Source organism: Bacillus rossius, chromosome 6 (assembly GCF_032445375.1).
Source record: "Bacillus rossius redtenbacheri isolate Brsri chromosome 6, Brsri_v3, whole genome shotgun sequence".
NCBI lineage: Eukaryota > Metazoa > Arthropoda > Insecta > Phasmatodea > Bacillidae > Bacillus > Bacillus rossius.
Window position 1 is genome coordinate 63,883,542 of NC_086334.1, and position 18,193 is coordinate 63,901,734.

The 18,193-nt window shown below is 35.9% G+C and overlaps 1 protein-coding gene across 1 annotated transcript in view; it reads right to left on the reverse strand.

Annotated features, from left to right (window-relative positions):
* Window positions 1-18,193, reverse strand: part of LOC134533559 (integrin alpha-9-like) — a 192,959-nt gene that overhangs the window by 151,299 nt on the left and 23,467 nt on the right. Inside the window, exons 2-3 of the mRNA XM_063371095.1 lie at window positions 5,728-5,855; window positions 435-547 (exon numbers count right to left, since the gene is read on the reverse strand). Of these exons, the coding sequence (XP_063227165.1) occupies window positions 435-547; window positions 5,728-5,855 (241 nt within the window). The remainder of the gene's footprint in view (window positions 1-434; window positions 548-5,727; window positions 5,856-18,193) is intronic.

The window sequence follows — 18,193 nt, forward strand, 5'->3', positions numbered from 1 at the left end:
ATATAAATTTAGTTTTTTTTTCAATACATTTAGGTTATATATTCTGGTACAAAATTCATGCCAAATAAATTACATTCAATGAATTTACCATGATAACAGATAAAAAAAAAATTTTAATTGAGTTAAGTTCTGATGAACGAATTGCTGATTACATTCATGTTTTCAGTTACATTTCGGTGCTAAATGGTATATTAACTTGCATATTTGTTTTGTTTTGACATGCTATGCGGTGTTATTTCAGTGTTATCGCAATTCACCATATAATTCTTTCACTAAATCCTAACAACTTGATTATAAATAGTTAATTCTTAAAACGGTTTCATAAATGTTTAACAGCATTACATTCAATCAACATTGGTAATACTAAACACCATAAACAAAACTTCATTATTCTATTCTCAAGTAAAGCTACGATACAGATGAATGTCACGTACCACCATCGGACTGTTTGGTGTCTGCTGAACACTGATGGAGCCACCAATCCACGCATTATCTTTCTTGTCCTGGTACTTGAAATAAGTGTTGGGCAAGGTATGGTTAACATTGCCTGAAAGAAGAGATACACCACCACATGGAAATTACACTGTTCAATGAAATGGTCAATTAGCTGCAATCCCAGAACTTTATCAGTTGGTTTTTATTCAGGTTGATAAAAATGTAATAAAGTTTAAACATGGTAATCAAAAGTTAAAGTTTTTTTTAATAACAGAAAAATTAACATTTTACGTATCAAGCACCGGTGAATATTTTTTTAACAACACAATAAAGTTTAAAATTTAGATCGTGTTCTGTAATGTTTTAATATTGTTACTGTTCACCTTACCTAACATCTTTAAAAGTATTTTGTAAGAAAACTATATGTAATGATAAAAACCAGCCTACAACAAATTGATGCCAGCGATTCTGTAACACACAGATAGATCTCTTTTCTTGAACAGGAAAAATAAATTCATGTCTCCTCTCAATATATATATATATATATATATATATATATATATATATATATGCATGTATGTGTGTGTATGCACGTGTATATATGTATATATATATATATACATACATACTCGTTAAAGGTTTTAAAGTATATTCTGGGACTGGCTTCAAATGTGTTTTTCCATGTAGTTCTGTCGCCCTCGCTACCTGTACACTGCTAACATACAACTTCCCCCCCCCCCCCCCCAACATATTCTATATAGGCGCAGGAGGTGGCTCGCTACATACTACTTACTGTCTGTGACTGATGGGAAGATCCCCGGCACGGGTGTGGGGGGTAGGGGTGGTGGCGGTCGGGTTTCCCGGAAAACAGGGGTGCACGGCAGTTGTTTGCTTGTCGCCTGGGCAGTGTGAATTCTTCGTGCAAACATTAGTCCTCTTCTCTAGAAGTCTAGTTTGATTCGAAATGTGCTGTAATGTCTGTATAGACAAGTAGACCTAAACGTTTGTTTCAGTTGCAATTATAATGGCTAGTACTTTTATTTGTAACTGTGTGAATGTGGCCACAGTAAATTGCAATCTTTATTTCGGCAATGGCTTCTAGCGGAACTAAAAAGAGGAAAGTGATACACAGTGAAGGACGCGAAATTATAATTACGGTTATTGAGAAGTGTGGCAATGAAGCTAAAAAATGTGTCCTAGCATTTCCTTCGATTCAAGCAACACGTCGAGCCGCTCATAACGTAGGTGTAAGCGAACAAACGGTGAAACGAATAAGAAAGGAGAACAAAGTACGCAATGCAACTAATAGTAACAGTTCTTTATAAAAACCTGGTAAAAACCGAAGTGATTGGCGAAAACACACTACAATGGTTGTGGATGATTTCGATAGATGCGTTATTAGAAATACTATACATGGCTTTTATGTTCGCGAGAAGAAAATTCCAACTGTCCCGAAATTGTTGCCTATAATCAAGAACAAAATAGAGTTTCCATGGGGATCAAGATCACTACATCGCTTTATCCGAAGCATGGGATTTAAGTGGAGGAAGTGCATGTCCAAGAAAAAATTACTCTTGAAAGAGCGGACATAGTGACATGGAGTAATGACTACCTTCGCAAAATACGACACTACCGCGAAGTTGGCAGAGATATTGTTATCTAAATGAAAGTTGGATAGACAGTAATTTAACTGTTTCTAAATGCTGGCAGCATGAAGATGAATTCGGAGTTCAAACAAATGCTAGCGCAGGTAGAAGGCTTATTTTGTTGCATGCAGGTACTGAGAATGGATTCATTCCTAATGCACTGCTTATTTATAAAGCAGGAACTGCCACGGGAGATTACCATGGTCAAATGAATAATGTGAATTTTGAAAAGTGGATAGACGAAATATTATTGCCTAATCTTCCACCAAATGCTGTAGTAGTGATGGACAATGCTCCATATAGTATAGAAATTAATAAAAGTCCCGTCCAAGTCTGCAGTAAAAAACGACATTATGCTGTGGCTGAAGAACAACGAGAGCATGCGCAATGTAGATTTGTACAAGCTTGTAGAACTGTATAAACCCAAAGAAAACGCATACAGAATAGACTGTTAAATCAATCAGTTTGGTCACACAGTACTCAAGACTGCCTCCTTACATGTGTGATCTAAATGCAATCGAGTTAGCACGGGGAAAAATCAAGAGACTAGTTAGAAGAATGTCACTGGCGAATTTATCACTTACGAAACTTAAAGACTTGACAGAAGCTTCAATTTCATCAGTGACGAAAGAAGACTAGGCGGAATTTCTTAAACACGTGCAGCACGTCGAGGAAGAATATTAGAAGGATGGAATTATTCCGGACGTGATAGATAGTATTATTGTTAACTTGGATAATGACGACAGCGACTCTGAAACTGATAGTGACGAGTCATCATGTGCTGCAGTGCCGAGTGATAATACTGATTCGGAGTCAGAACTGGCGCAGCCGTTGGAAAAATGTTAAGAAAAGAGTGAAGTGATATGTTTTATTTATGTCTGAAAAACCATAATTATGTAAACACTGGTATACAATAACAAATATTACAAATATTACAATATAGATGTTTCGTCAACTGCGTATCTTATATTCATACTTGCGGCCCTCGACACACGACTTCTACATACTTCTGTCTGTGAAACTGGAATCGAGTAGGTATTAATGGTGAGTTTCTGTCTTACTATAACTTTCGTAGCTGTACTTTGAAGCATGTGAAAAGTATCGAAGCATGCCTTATTTTGTGTTATCGCTTTGTAGAAGTGATTAGGAATTATTTGTTAAGTAAACACGCGTAGTGAATACCTTTCCGGGTGCTTCTATACATCTATTTCGTGGTGATAAATAACAACATAGTTGAGTCAAGTCAATGTTTTCACATTGCACAGTATCACACACTCCCTTGTCTCCATGTCCCTCGTGACGTCAGTGCTCCTCTTCGCGGCCGCATTCCTGGCAGGGATCTTCCCATCAGTCACGGACAGTACATACCAGCCCGCTGACGTCACTGGAGGCTACCTAATAGCTTCTTCGGTGCTCTGATTGGCTGATGCCATGCGCACAGCACGCCAGACGGGATTTAATAGCCCTTGGTAACAGCGCTCGGTTCTACAGTGTAAGAGAAGCTTCCGAATTTCGTAAACGACGCGACGTATAGCCAATTATGCAATCAGTGGGATTGTGGTTAGAAAGTGGACCTACCAAATGGTCCAAGAGTCAGAAGGTACACCTTCTAAATAGGCTGCCCCAAGAATCAGTTAAGTGGACCTTCTAAATGTACTGCCCAATAATCAGAAAATTTGGACCTCCTAAACGGGATGTTGCAAGTGTCAGAAAGTGGCCACATTCGACGAGAGACCGAAAACCTGAAAAAACAACCACCGTAAATACGGATGGAAAGAGGGAATAAAGTATGATCAGTTTAATTTTGTGTAATCTTCATGTTGGATTTAATTTCTCCATATATATATATATATATATATATATATATATAATTACGGATGAGTGAGTACATGGGTTTAAAAATTGCATTCGTATTGTGCTGTAAATGCTGTTAGAGCCGTTTAGCCTAGTTTAAAGTTTAAAAATCTGATCTTGATAGAGGAACAGTAATAAACACAAATTTCAACAAAAAAACCGACTTCAAAAAAAAAACTATTCCAAAACAAATTAGTATGCACTAAAAAGTAAAAAAAAAAATAATTGTGTATTCTTCTACAACTTAACAAACAACTTATTTTTCTACTCATCAATATGTAGGTATGATCTATGTTTTTACTACGCAAGAAGGTAGGTATAATGTAGTTACCTACAGTTATTGTTATTTTTGGAGTCGGTGTCACACTTCAAATCTAACTCAACACATACCCACACCGTCCTTCTTACGGTAAGTCCTTGTGTTTAATATTGGCTATAATTTCGTATCACCGTTTACTACATTATGTCTCAGCATTGTGTCGTATTAAAGTTCGTTTGTTTGGTTTAATTAGGTATTTTTTATGTCGTTTCAAGGTCACAGAAAGTGTAACAGTATATAGTTGTATAAAAGTTAATTTGTAAATGGGTTTAATTAGGTATTTGTATTCTGTCACAGTACTCACAGTATGTTGTCGTTCGTATAAAAGTTAATTTGTAAAAAAAAAAAAATATTTCCTAAATATTCTCGTATTATTATGGCTAGGAATATTGTAGTGTTTCCTTGGCTGAAACCGACTCCAAAAATAACAATAATTGTAACTACATTATACATAATTTTTTTAATGAGTATAAAAATAAGTTGCTTATTAAGTTGTAGAAGAATACGCAATTATTTTTTTTACTTTTTAGTGCATATTAATTTGTTTTGGAATAGTTTTTTGAGTCTGTTTTTTTTTGTTAAAATTTGTGTTTATTTTTTTTTTATTTTTAGTGAATCTGAAGTACATTAATTTGTCTGAATATGGGTAGTCTTACTAAACGTGCTGCTCATATGAGACAGAACCGTTTAAATGAAACAAACGAAGTCAGGGAGAAACGCCTATCACAACAGAGGAAATGTACCTCGAGGACAATTTCAAAAGAGACTTGCGAAGAGCGCAAAAATAGACTTTCGAAAATGCGGCTTTTCCTGAAAAAGTTTTGAACAGGGAAAATATCGAAAAAAGTAGTCACCGTCGGCTTGATCAACGATCGTCTATAGAATGAGATGGAGGAGCAACGTGCCCACCGACTCAGCGTGATACACGATCATCTATCCAAAGAGACAGAAGAGCAACGTGCAAACCGTCTCCGCTTGATCCACGTTATGTTAGGTGACTCAAATATCCGGATAGCCTATAAAAGATTCGGCCGAGTATCGTTAATTTGCTCCTAAGAATTGAAGAGTTCCGTTACTTTGGCATGGATCCCATAATCAGACCCTAACCAAACTTTCATCAAACTACCCTTGAAAGAAATCCTTTCCAGTAAAAAAAGAATCATCGAAATCGGTTGGCGTGATATTGAGTTATTCGTCCATTTGTCGCGCACATACTTAATGCAAATTTAAGACATATGGTTTTCTAATGGATGCCACTGTCAGAACTGGACCAAACTGAAATGGGACCACACGGGAAGCACCAGCTTCAAATAAAAAAAGAACCATCAAAATCGGTTCACCCAGTCAAAAGTTCTGAGGTAACAAACATAAAAAAACAGACGAATTGAGAACCTCCACCTATTTTGAAGTCGGTTAAAAATGGCACTTAGTTTTGGGGTATGAAGTTTCTACCGTATGAAGTCTGAACTGTACCTGATAAGTCCAGAGCCAACTGCTCACACGTGACGTCACGTAAGCGGCAGTGGAACACAGTCCCGGGCTCTGTCAGTCTTCTGTGAGTGATGTACGAAGAGTTGCCTCTGGGAGCTCCAACCACCAACCTGCAATACATTAAAAGTCCATCACTTCAAGAAATTATATTGATTTCTTTATCCAGGAACGCATAATATGCCGTGTGTGCACCAATTGTGAACGTTCAAAGATTTAACAAAACAATCAGCAAGCAAGTAGACAAACCGTTAAATCTCCATTCACCTGCCAACCCTGTGGTGAGGATCATGAGTACAACCCCAACCTCCAAGATGACTCCATGTCATCTTGGACTCATGGGTACTAAAAGATAGGAGACCACTATAAACTCGAAGGTCCCGTCACTTCAAGTTTCTGAACAAAAACGGAATACAAATTAAATATATATTTTTACCTTTTACTGTTCCTTGACACTTTTGAAAAATATTAACTTTCAAAACCATGCAAAGAGTATACGACCGTACAAGCATTACCGTAAACACCTTATTTGTCAGCCATATCACAAATACCACGTCCCCTACTCATTAAAATAACACCAGCTGTCTGTTGATAGCCCGTAATAAACACCATAAAATACTTAACTCATACAATGACAACAATGCCCCGACCATCCACTGATAGCTTGGTAAAAATATCACGGCATATATTTACAGTGTAGTAACAATGACAATGTCATATAGTTCCGCAACGACGCCACGACAAAAAAAGTTACATCCACACACACAGTCACGATATGTGGCTACAGCCAACCACCCAGACCTAATGAAACCGTATAAGTCAAAATTGGCATAACAAATAAAAATAATTATGCCCTTTTGCCACCACATTCAGAAATGGAGTTTTGTCATGTTTAAATGCATCTCCGAATACACAAAAACGGGATGTAAGAAATGAACATTGTTATATAAACGTCTAGTAGCACTTTCAAAATTCCAACCCCGAATGGTTTTCTAATATATGACTCTTTGTCTGTACCTGAAACTGTATGGTGCTAATAACTCACAAGGGGAGGGCACACGAGCGTCTGCATGGCAAACAAGTACGTCACCACCTAGACCGCTCCCGATGGTCACAGTGAAACATACCTAGTAGCTATTTCAACTGTCTTAGTTCTCAAAGGCTTTATTCCTCGGAATTGTCTTGCCAGTGCGCTTAATTGCCAAAAGGGCAAACACCCTGAACGAATACTACTACTACAGCGAGTGTCATCCCGAAGTGCCCTCCCCTGGTGTGTAAAGTAACTAGCACCATTGGTGTTTGTGCGCGTGTGGGTTGGCACCAGTGGCGCATGCGCCCCTGGCGGCTGCCGGTCAGCACGTGCGCTTGAAGATAGGAAAGAAGGTGGTGTTGAACGCATATAAGTTCAGAAACTTGTATGATACCAAGGATCCATCTCAGAATTTGCCTATCCTTGAAATGACCGCCATTTGAAATGGTAACTTCTTAACTAGAAAATCAAAAACATGTTCAGAGAAACTAAATTACTGAAAATAAAACTTATATATATATATATATATATATATCTGTCTACATAATATACTTAATAGAGTCGATACTTCTCCATTTTAGTTTTATTATGGTCCACCTATCAGTTGTTATAGCCGACTTTGCTTGTGTTGCAGACGTATGATATTTAACAAATCATTTAGATTACTTTTCTGGGGGGAAAAGTGTGAATGAGTAAAATTAAGTCCGTCTAATATATGCATTGCACTGATAACAAATATAACGTGTTTGTAAAACATAAAATGTACTACAATATGCCTGTTTTATGAGTATGTACCATGAAACGTAAAAACAATATGATTGAATGTATTAATTTATTTTTATTAGTTATTCTAGTGGCAGAAAACAACTCGCATATATTCCTGTCACCAAAAGTGATACACATGTGCGCAAATTCCCTGTCAAGCTAATACGAGTATTCACTTCGGAAACGTCTCGTCTCCTGTGTGAGGTGGCATGCAAACAAGGTCGTCTTACACATGTGCCTGTATCCCGGGAAGGAAAGCCTTCTTTTCACAGACGAGAGAGCCAAAACCCGAAGTTCCCCGAAGCTGCTTTTTTACCCCGTATCTTTAATGTAGCTATCCTAACCAAATTAACCGTCCACAATGTTTTAAAGTATTTATAATGTAGCTAACCTAACCTAATTGACCATTAGAATCCTTTTATCAACACCGCCATCTTTATTTACAATAAACAAAAAAAACCGAAGATTCACGATCGGGTGTTTGACTCTCTCGTCTGTGAAAATAAGGAAGTTTTCCCCTCCCGGGAATAGGCCGGTCAACAAGACAAGTACACTCTGTTCCAGCTGACATGTGCTGCAGTTGGGTGTTGTAACGCCATAAGCGACACAAACGCAGATCCACCAAGCAACGAACAAGTTAAACATGTATCAATGTATATTATGTTAATTTGATACCTGTCAGAGTGTATCGTGGGGCTTCGCTATGTAAAACTGCCACATATGAACAAGACACTCCGAATATAACACTCATAACTTTAAAAATATAAAAAAAACCTCGCGCGTAAATTACTGTGCAAAGCATTGATTAATTTTTTAAAATAAAAAAATTCTGTTAAAAATTTTGAAAACAAATGCATCTAAAAAGAGTCTTATCTGTCTCTATCGTATGTATGTGTGTTCTATTTATCGTGTATCGTTTGTATGTTTCCACCTTCAGTTTGGTTTCGTCTATTGGTTTCATCTGTTTATTCCGGCATAACTCATAAAATAATTAACTGATTTTAATGAAACTTCTTATTATCAAGCTAGTTAACATATTTAAACACAACGCTATTAATCATTACTAAATTCCAGCCCAAGGATGTGAAAAGCGGTAAATATGGTTTTGAAAAAAATAACATTTCTCTGAAGTTAATCAAGCATAAATTAAAATAAAGGTATAAATAATAAATGGTCAACAAAAACACTTGCAACTTATTTTTTGCAATTTTCCGTGATACCATACTTACGGGGAAATTGTTTGGTTCTATGAAGGAATATATATAACTAGTAAGAGGAAATAGGAAACAGCACGATAAAGGTAAATTAAAAATAACGTAATGCGATCTATTTTCTCCCCTAAATTTTAACCTTCTGAGAAAAGGCTTAAACGGTATAAGTGGTGTATTTTTTAGTAACAAATTTTTAAATTTTTCAGTTGGTTTTAAATAAATATTTAAATATTTCTCCAAAATAAATGAATAGAAAATGTCATTTTCATCATTGTACTTAACAGCACACCTTAGTTTAATATTTTATTTCTGTCTATTAAATAATGATCAGAAGTCCGAATCACATTGGCAGGATCTCTTAAAATATAAATAAATAAAATACCTTATCGCTTATACAGAGTGTATAATAGCAAAGTGTGAAAGTAGAAATTCGGGGCAAATCTCTCGCAGTTAAATGAAAACTTGAATGAAAAGCAGCTCTAATTAACTACTGGTTATTGGTAGTTGATAGTTGTGTTGGGATGTTCAATGTTCTATGGAACTCGTACAACGCATACCTGATTTGCGTTCATTGCATACTTTCATTATTAGATGAGCTTTTTTTTTTTTAAGCGAACCACGCAGGAAAATTGTCAATTTTTGCACGTCTGTATCTGTTAAGTGTGTTATTTTTACAGTACACGAAATTAATACAAATGGTTAATCTATCCCTCATTTACCGTTAAGTCAATATTCTTTGTAAACAATTTCATGTGTTTGAGAGTGATTGTAAACAAACAACGAGTGTTCCTTTGTTAAGGGGGTGCCTCCCATTTCAGATCATGATTTTATATTTATATTAATCACTGATGAACGTTTAGACTTTTTCAATTGTTTAACTTTCACGAAATGAAAAATGTATACAGAGCATACCTTTTGCATAATTAGCTGCCAAAGTTACATTTGTAACATTTTTGGGTTGTACAAATAAGGAGAATTTAATTTATTGCAGAACTGAAACTTTTTAGGTTTAACTTCAATGCCACTGGCTACTTCATGATATGGTTTGCATTTATATAACAAAAACTAATTTCATGTTTCTTGGCTGTCGAAATCGTAACAAATTTGATAATTTTGAAATGCCAGGTAAAATTAATTAATATCTTCTGAAAGAAATTCAAACCATTTCGGAGGGATGTGTACCATCAGAACTGCTACTGAGAATAGTTTCACGTCGCAGACTTTACCCTGGTGCGATCAACACCAACTCATTTCCTCATTTCCTAAACTACGAATGTTTGTAAAATTTATTTTGACGTGAAAATTCTTTGCTGAGTAGGTAACAACTTTTGAGCGTTACGAAAATTCCAATCGCATGAGGGGAAATAGGTTTTGGAGGGGGGGGGTAAGCGATAGAGGACGAGACGGCATGGCATACTTTTGCGCACACACTTGCGCATACCTTTTTACACCTGCACACTTGTGCACTTTTATATTTAAGTTTTTTTTAAATTAAAGAAATTTCATTTTTTTCTTTATAGTTAAAACGTAATTTATGTTGGCATTTCGCAACCTCACTCTCAACCTCAACTTCATTTCTCAAGCTCACGTGCCGACTTGTAGCTTGAAGGGCGACAAGTACTGTCGCTCGCCACCAGGTGCGCATGCGTCACTAGTACCAACCCAGTCGCTTACAAACACCGACACGGACCGCAAGATACAAGCTCCCCACCCCAGCATGGTTGGAACCAGGGGGTAGCAACTCAAATGTCCGACAAGGTTCCTTGATGTAACTACGCTTGGCATTCACAGATGGAGCTAGTGATCCGGAGTTAATTTTTGGTACAAAAATAGATAGCGCTAAAGAAACTTAATTTTTAGTAAACAAGTTGTTTATAATTTATTTAACAATTATTAAATTATGTTAATTCATGTTTCGTATTTTAAAAAATATATTTTTAATTTCGTTATATAAAAACGAACATTATAGAACATTTTAAAAAATTAAATGAAAATGAATTTATTGTTGGTAATGGCGTGTCTCGTGTGCGTTCGACAAATGTTTATATTGTGAGGAGAGTGAATCTTTAACCGATTTGTTACTTTTTTGATAACAATTTTGATTTTGGTCGTTTTTTAATTGCGGGAGCTGAATAATGTAACTATTTTGGAGATGGCTAGAAACGCTCACCGATGCTTTGTAGAATCGTGTGGAAATAGCACATTCGTAAATCCAGATGTGGTTGTGCACCGTTTTCCAAGATCTTCTGATCAGTGAGTATTCCTAGTTTTATGAAAAGTTTTACAAGTGAAATAAGTAAAAACTATAATAATATGTATAGTACATTCATGGGAAACATCTTAGACGCATTCGGCACGCCCTTTGTTATGTGGCCCTGGTGTGCTTGCAAATAACTTGTTACTATAATAACCTTAAAATCCATACCTATCGCGTTTTCCGTTCGCTCTGTTTACCTAAGCGATAATTATCTAGTTTAGCCCCTATTCATTAAAAAAATATATTAAAAATTCGGAAACATTTCAAATTATTAATATAAACCTTCCTGAATGTATTGCAAACGGCGGAGATAAATTCCTACCATTGACAGTGGTACTATATGGGGAAGGTTATAGCGAAGTACAGAATTGTACAGAATGCCGATTTGAGGGCAACCGAGACTATCAGATTAATTGTTATATAGGCTTTCGTTCGTTTGGCAGTCTACTAGGAAAGTCTGTTGCTTATATGTTGAAAAATTAAATTAAATTAAATATTAAACAATCCACATAGCAATAAAGTTTAAGCAGACCATCCTTTATATCACACATGTCACAACTGGGTGAGCTCATACCACATTTTTGTAAGAGCCTATCTTAGCCAACATATATTTCCTTAACACTGCCACTATTTTTTTTTAGTTTATAAAATTATAAAGCCATGTAGCAATATAGTGCTCAATAAAGTGTAAGCAGACCATCCTTGTGTCGCAGCTATGTCACCACCGGTGATCTTGTACCAAATTTTTGTAAGAGCTCATCTTAGCCAATGTATATTTCATTAACACTGCCACTATTTAATTAAGTGTATAATAATCAAAGCCATGTAGCAATATTGTGCTTAGTACAACAGTTTAAGCATACCATCCTTTATGTCGCACCTGTCACAGCTGGGTGAGCTCGTACCACATTTTTGTAAGAGTCCACCTTAAGAGCAAATATGTGATACATCAACACTGCCAATGCTGGATGGGACTGTATTATTCGTCACAATTCCAATAAAATATCTTTAAGTCTCAAATTCAAAAAGTTAAATGCTGTTATTGCGGAATATATTAGACTGGGTGGGAGTGTAATCTACTTTAGGATACAGAGATAAAATCATCTCAAGAAGTCTTACACTAAGTTATATACTTCCCATCAAAAAAACCACACAACAACATGTCAACTACATTGTTACTAAATAATGAAATCCTACTGAATCCCAACCTTTTTTGCTTACTCCTATAACATCATTCATTTCTCCTCCTTTTTTTAAAATGTAACACAGTTTTCTGTTTTTAATTTCACTTCCTGCATTACAGTAAATTTTCAGAGTAATAGAGCAAGTATAGGCTTACATGTAACATTTATGTTGTTTAATAGATAAGGCTATATTTTTGTTAGTACGTATAAATCAAAAATTTTAATGGTTTTTCTTTGCAGTATATCGAGTGAAAATTGTATTAATTATTAATTTGTTCTTTTCAGAATCAAGAATTGGCTCAATGCAGTCATTGAATTGGGTGGGCAAGAAATCACTCAAATTCATGATTTGGGTGTTTACCATGCTAAATATTTGTGTGCTGAACATTTTCTTTATTCAGATTATGTTTCTGCGGAAAGAAAGAAATTGAACCGAAATGCTGTACCTTCAGTTTTTGGGCATGTAATTCACCCCATAGCTAAAGTTCAACCAAAAGTTACAGAACCGCAGGTTTTTCCTAGTCAACACTGTGTGTCATCGTTGTCGCCATCATCACCACATGTACTCCCAGGCAGTGTACAGCGTGTGTATGCCAGTTCTTCAACAGGTGTGCCAATTCCTGGTATTTCTGGAAGACCTGCAGATACTTTTCTAGTACAGGAGACATCATCCACATTGATAAAATGTCCTTCCAAAGTCAGATGTAAGCTGAATGTTGGTTATAACAATGAAAGTTCTATGAATGAAGAATTGTCTGAAATACTGGCACTTCCTTTGGATACAGTGTCAAAAGAATATTTTGAAACTAAGACTACTTCAGTTCTACCGGGAGTGGAGAAGAAAAAAAAGAAACTGAGACCAACCCTTCTGAGAAATTTTGGTGTGTCTCGAGTTAGTGATTTGACACCTAAGAAAATAAAATTATTCAGAGAAGTTCAGAGCAAAACAAAGGCTCTTAAGAGGTTTCGCAAAAAATACGTTGCAAAAACCCAGAGAGCGATTTACAATTTCTGAAGCTTAGGGAAGGAATTTCTCCAGCTGCATATCAACTACTTGTTTCCCAGTTACGATGTGCAAAGAAAAACCCTAGAGGTAGACGATGGACAGTAAGAGAAAAAATAATGTACCTCACAATCTTGAAACGTAGTCCTGCAGCTTATCGTCTTCTGAAGCAAATGATTGTTCTTCCATGCAAACGAACGCTGACATCTATGCTGAATGCTGTGCCTTTCAAGTGTGGTGTGGATACGAAAGTGTTGAACGTGGTGCAGGAAATTGTAGCCTCAATGAATGAAAATGACAAATACTGTTGTTTACTGTTTGATGAAATGTCATTAAAGGAGAATATTCAGTATAGCTCTAGTGAAGACAGAATTCTTGGTTATGTTGATGACGGTGCATGTAGAACAGGAGAGCTGGCAAACCAGGCAATGGTTTTCATGGTGCGTGGTCTACGTAAACGTTGGAAGCAACCCATTGCATGTTTTTTTACCCGGAGTGGAATGAAGGGGCCAGCCCTGAAACAAGCCATTCAACAGGTGCTGGGTGCGTGTTTAGCTGTTGGGTTAAAAGTAGTGGCCACTGTATGCGACATGGGGACAAACAATGTTTCTGCTCTTAGAGGACTCGGAGCAAAGTTTCCGGACCCTGTTTTTGATTATGAAGGGCACAAAATGGTAGTATTTTTTGATCCACCACATCTCTTAAAGTGCACAAGAAACATGTTCGAAAGTCATGTTGTGAGAGGTGTGAAAGTGAGAGGAAATGTCACTGTTAGTGGAGCGGCCCGTTGGGAACATTTGCAAAGGATGTATGAAGAGGATAAGAACAACTCCATTTTCAGACTTGCCCCAAAACTTACAGATGCCCACCTCACACCTACCTCCAGTGACCGGATGAAAGTTGCAACTGCTGCACAAGTAATGAGCCATACTGTGGCAGCAACTTTGCACAGCTTTGTCAGTAGAGGTACTATATTTTTGCCTATTTTTTCTTGTTATGTTTATAATAAAAACATTTTTCTTTTAGTTGGCAAATGACAATAAAATGAACAGTGTTGGGTAAAAGTTCTGTTTTGCATATCCGGGTGTATCCAGATATACCTTTGATCATGATGGCATGATCATTTTCACCTGATCCTTTGGTACAAAAATCTTATTTTTTTAGCAGTGGGGAGGCGCGTAGCGTCGACGCAATAAGCACGACAGCGCGAAACATGTTGTAAAAAATAAATTATGTATAAGATAAATTACATCAGGATTTGCGCTAAGCGCGAACCACATCGGCGTTACGTGCCTCCCCACTGCTAAAAATAGGCATCATGTACCACAGGATCAGGTGTACAGGATCATGCCATGAGGATCATACCATCAGGATCACAAGGTTTATTTGGATACACAATAGCCTACGGAACTCTTACCCCCTGTTGCTTCCTAGTAATGAACAATAATTTCACACAACAAATAATTTCTTAACAGTTTTCAGGTTTCCGTACATGCAGTTTGATTTTATTATGTAGATACATAATTGCAGTGCATCCTTCACTACATTTAATGCACGGGAGACCTATGACTATCAAAACATTAATGTATATAATAATTTATTTGTTTATACATCAAATATTTTTCTGTTCATATCGGAAGTTAATTAGGATATTTTTATACATTTATGTATATAATAAATGGTGTGTGTGTGTGTGTGCGTGCGTACATGTGTGCGTGTGTCTGTCTCTCTCTCTCTCTCAATATATATATATATATATATATATATATATATATATATATAAACCTATACTTTAAATTATGTAGATGTTTTATTGTCAGTTTGTCATTAATGCCAGAGCTAAATTACTTTTATTTATTTTGTAATATATTAAGTTTTTTAGACTCGCTTGTCAGTTCTTAAAGTTTTCCAATATTTTTTTCCAGATATTTTGCCAATCGAAGCTACTATTACAGCTTCATTTGTGGCAGATGTGGATGCTATCTTTGATAGCTTTAATGGAACTGAACAGTATCCACAGTCTGGCAAGCCATTGAGGTGTGCACTGTCTGCCAACAGCCCACATATTGAATTCTGGCAAGATGAAGCTAAAAGCAAAGTTCAGAAATGGGAGTTTTGCTTTGATCCAACTGCTGATCGAAGACTAAACAGAGAAAGGAAACAAAAGCCTCCACCACTAACGCCTGGTAAGCATCGTAGTTTGGTATCTCGTCCTCCTTCACAGTGGGGCTGGATTACATCTATGAATGCTGCAGTTCATGTGTGGCGTGTTTTGTCGGAAGCTGGGTTTCGGTTCCTGCAGCTTAGGAACCTTAACCAGGATGCTTTGGAAAACTTGTTTGGAGCAATTCGATCTTACTGTGGGTCTAATTATAACCCAACAATATATCAGTTCTCAGCAGCATTGAAGACAGCTGTTATCAACAGTTTGGCATTTAAAGGTTACTCTGGTAATTGTCAGGCAGATCACGCAACAGTTTTGAGTGATTTACATACTTTTCTTTTTGGACTTGAACCCTCTGATAAAAATGCTAGTTCTGGTGATGTAGTTGTGAAGCCTTGTTATGACAGTTATGTTAATGCAGTGGCAGATATTGAAAATGCAGTTCAGTGTGGAGACATATCTGTACTGCCTGATGCATATGTGGCTGGTTATATAGTCCGTAAAGTGTTGAAGAAGGTTGTGTGTGAAGAGTGCAGTAGGCTGTTAGTGGGTAGTGAAGAAGACTTTTGTAACACAGCAATATGTTTCAAAGAGTTTTCAGATACCACCAGCAGATTAACTTATCCATCACAGTGTACAGTTAAATTAGTCAGGCAATGTGCATTACTGTTTGAAGGAATTATGGCTAGTATTTCGCACTCCAATGATCTGCTAAAAACAGTATCCATTGAATTTGAAAATAAATGTGACTTTATGTGGTTGAAGGAAGGTAAATGTCAGGAACATTTGGACATCATCAAAAATTTCCTTATGAAGGGAATCTGTGAGATTTTAGTGAGGTGGTGGTGTAAGAGGGTAAACAGAAACTTAATTTCATCCAAGAAAATGAAAAAGCACTGTAGGAAAATGTCAGTTCTGTCACACAGGTAGAAATGTACAAAACAGTTCACACAAATATGTGTATATGCAGCCTAAGTCTAAAATTATGATGGGTATTTGCCCCCTGTGATTTCTCTTATTATTTCACATATTCTTTTATTCATTAGTATTATGGTAATGATAGAGACTTGTTGCAAAATTGATATACAGTGATAATAGTTAATGTATACTGTATTAAATCATATTGTTCTGTAGTAAAATTGTCACTTGAGCATTGATTGGTTGGATGTAACATAATGGCTTTTAATTATTTCTTATTCCTGTGTAGACAGCCCATTTAAAAGTGTACGAATACATTGTGTGATGATATTTTTGTGCAAATTAAGGAAGTAAATATTGTATTAGGTAGATTTAGAAGAAAGACTACCTATAGTGGCCCTTAACATGGTGTGACTTCCAGTAAATTTTTGTAAATTTTTGGTTGCATGGTTCATTGACACCAAACCCTAAATCATCTCAGAAGTTTATATATATATGTAAATGTGTGTGTATGTATGTATCTATCACATTTTTATTGAAATGTTAACTTCTGCAAATTTTCACCAATCACTTTCAAGCTGATGCATAAAATTTAGGATTAGAAAATATTGGCAGAGTTCGATAATGGGCAAAATCCGATGTAGGTATATAAATTAGGAAGATTTATTGAAAAAAAAAAGTTTATAACTCCCGTATGACAATTATCACTTCAGTTTGCATGTAGTATAATTCATAGGAGTTATAAGAAAACTTGTCTAATAACATTTTTTTTAAATGACATAACCAAAACTGCAAGGGTGAGGGCCTTACACCTAATGTGGTTTGATATTGAGGTTATTTATGGTGGGTGCCACCACATGAATGGGCACGTGAACCCGTCTGAGACTCCTGGTCAGTGTGTTATGTGGTATGTGTGAGGTGAGATATTGACCCCCTTAATTATGCTCATTTTCAGAGACCTGGCCATCTCTAGGCATCGAGCATGCCACATTGATATAGACACATTAGGACTACAGGGTATGGTGATGCATGGCCAGTAATACAGTGTGTTGTATATAATTTGTCATAAATAGCATTTTGCAATAATGTTCATTAATTAACTGCGAGCTACTTTGTTCCCATGGAATTAATTGATTAAATACATTTTAAACCATCTTTATTTTGTTTCCAAAGATAAATTTTTTACTACTACTTATTATTGCAAGGGATGAAAAATAGTGTTTGAAGGTCAACAATAAAAATTCATAACTACCTTATTACGCATAATAGGAAAATTATTCAAAGCTCATAAAAGCTGGATGCATAAAATTTTAAATATTCAAAACATTTCCTCTACATGGAATATGAGAAAATGTTTTAGCAATCATTATGGAATATTAGACAATATGATATGTCTATTACATTTTCAAGAGGTTTATAGAAGTTTTCATAACTATTCCAGAATAAATAGGTGCCTGTAGGCTGTGGTCAAATGTTTTTTTTAATCTACTCAATTTCTTAGTGAATTCTAACCTTAAAACTTTTATAACTCAATATATGGTGTTACAAAATGTCAATACTTTAGCATACTCATAATGTATTACAACCGTTTATTTTATTTATTTATTTCATTTCATTCAGTCGATCCCATATGGAGGTATTCCAGGGATACAGAACATGTCAGAGGTCACTGAGACATATACATATATACATACAATATTGTTACAATTGTCAGTTTTTGTATGTATATTTTTGAGGGATATTTTACAAACCCCCCTTTATTTTTTAATTTACATTTTGGTTTTTTTTTTTTTTTTTAGTGGCTGCATTTTTTGTTCCCACTTAATGTTTAAATATTTCCATTTCTTGTTTAGTAATCAGGTGTGTTGTATTTTTTTGGGGCTATGGCTAAAATGTTACATGCTTTAACTGAAGTGTTT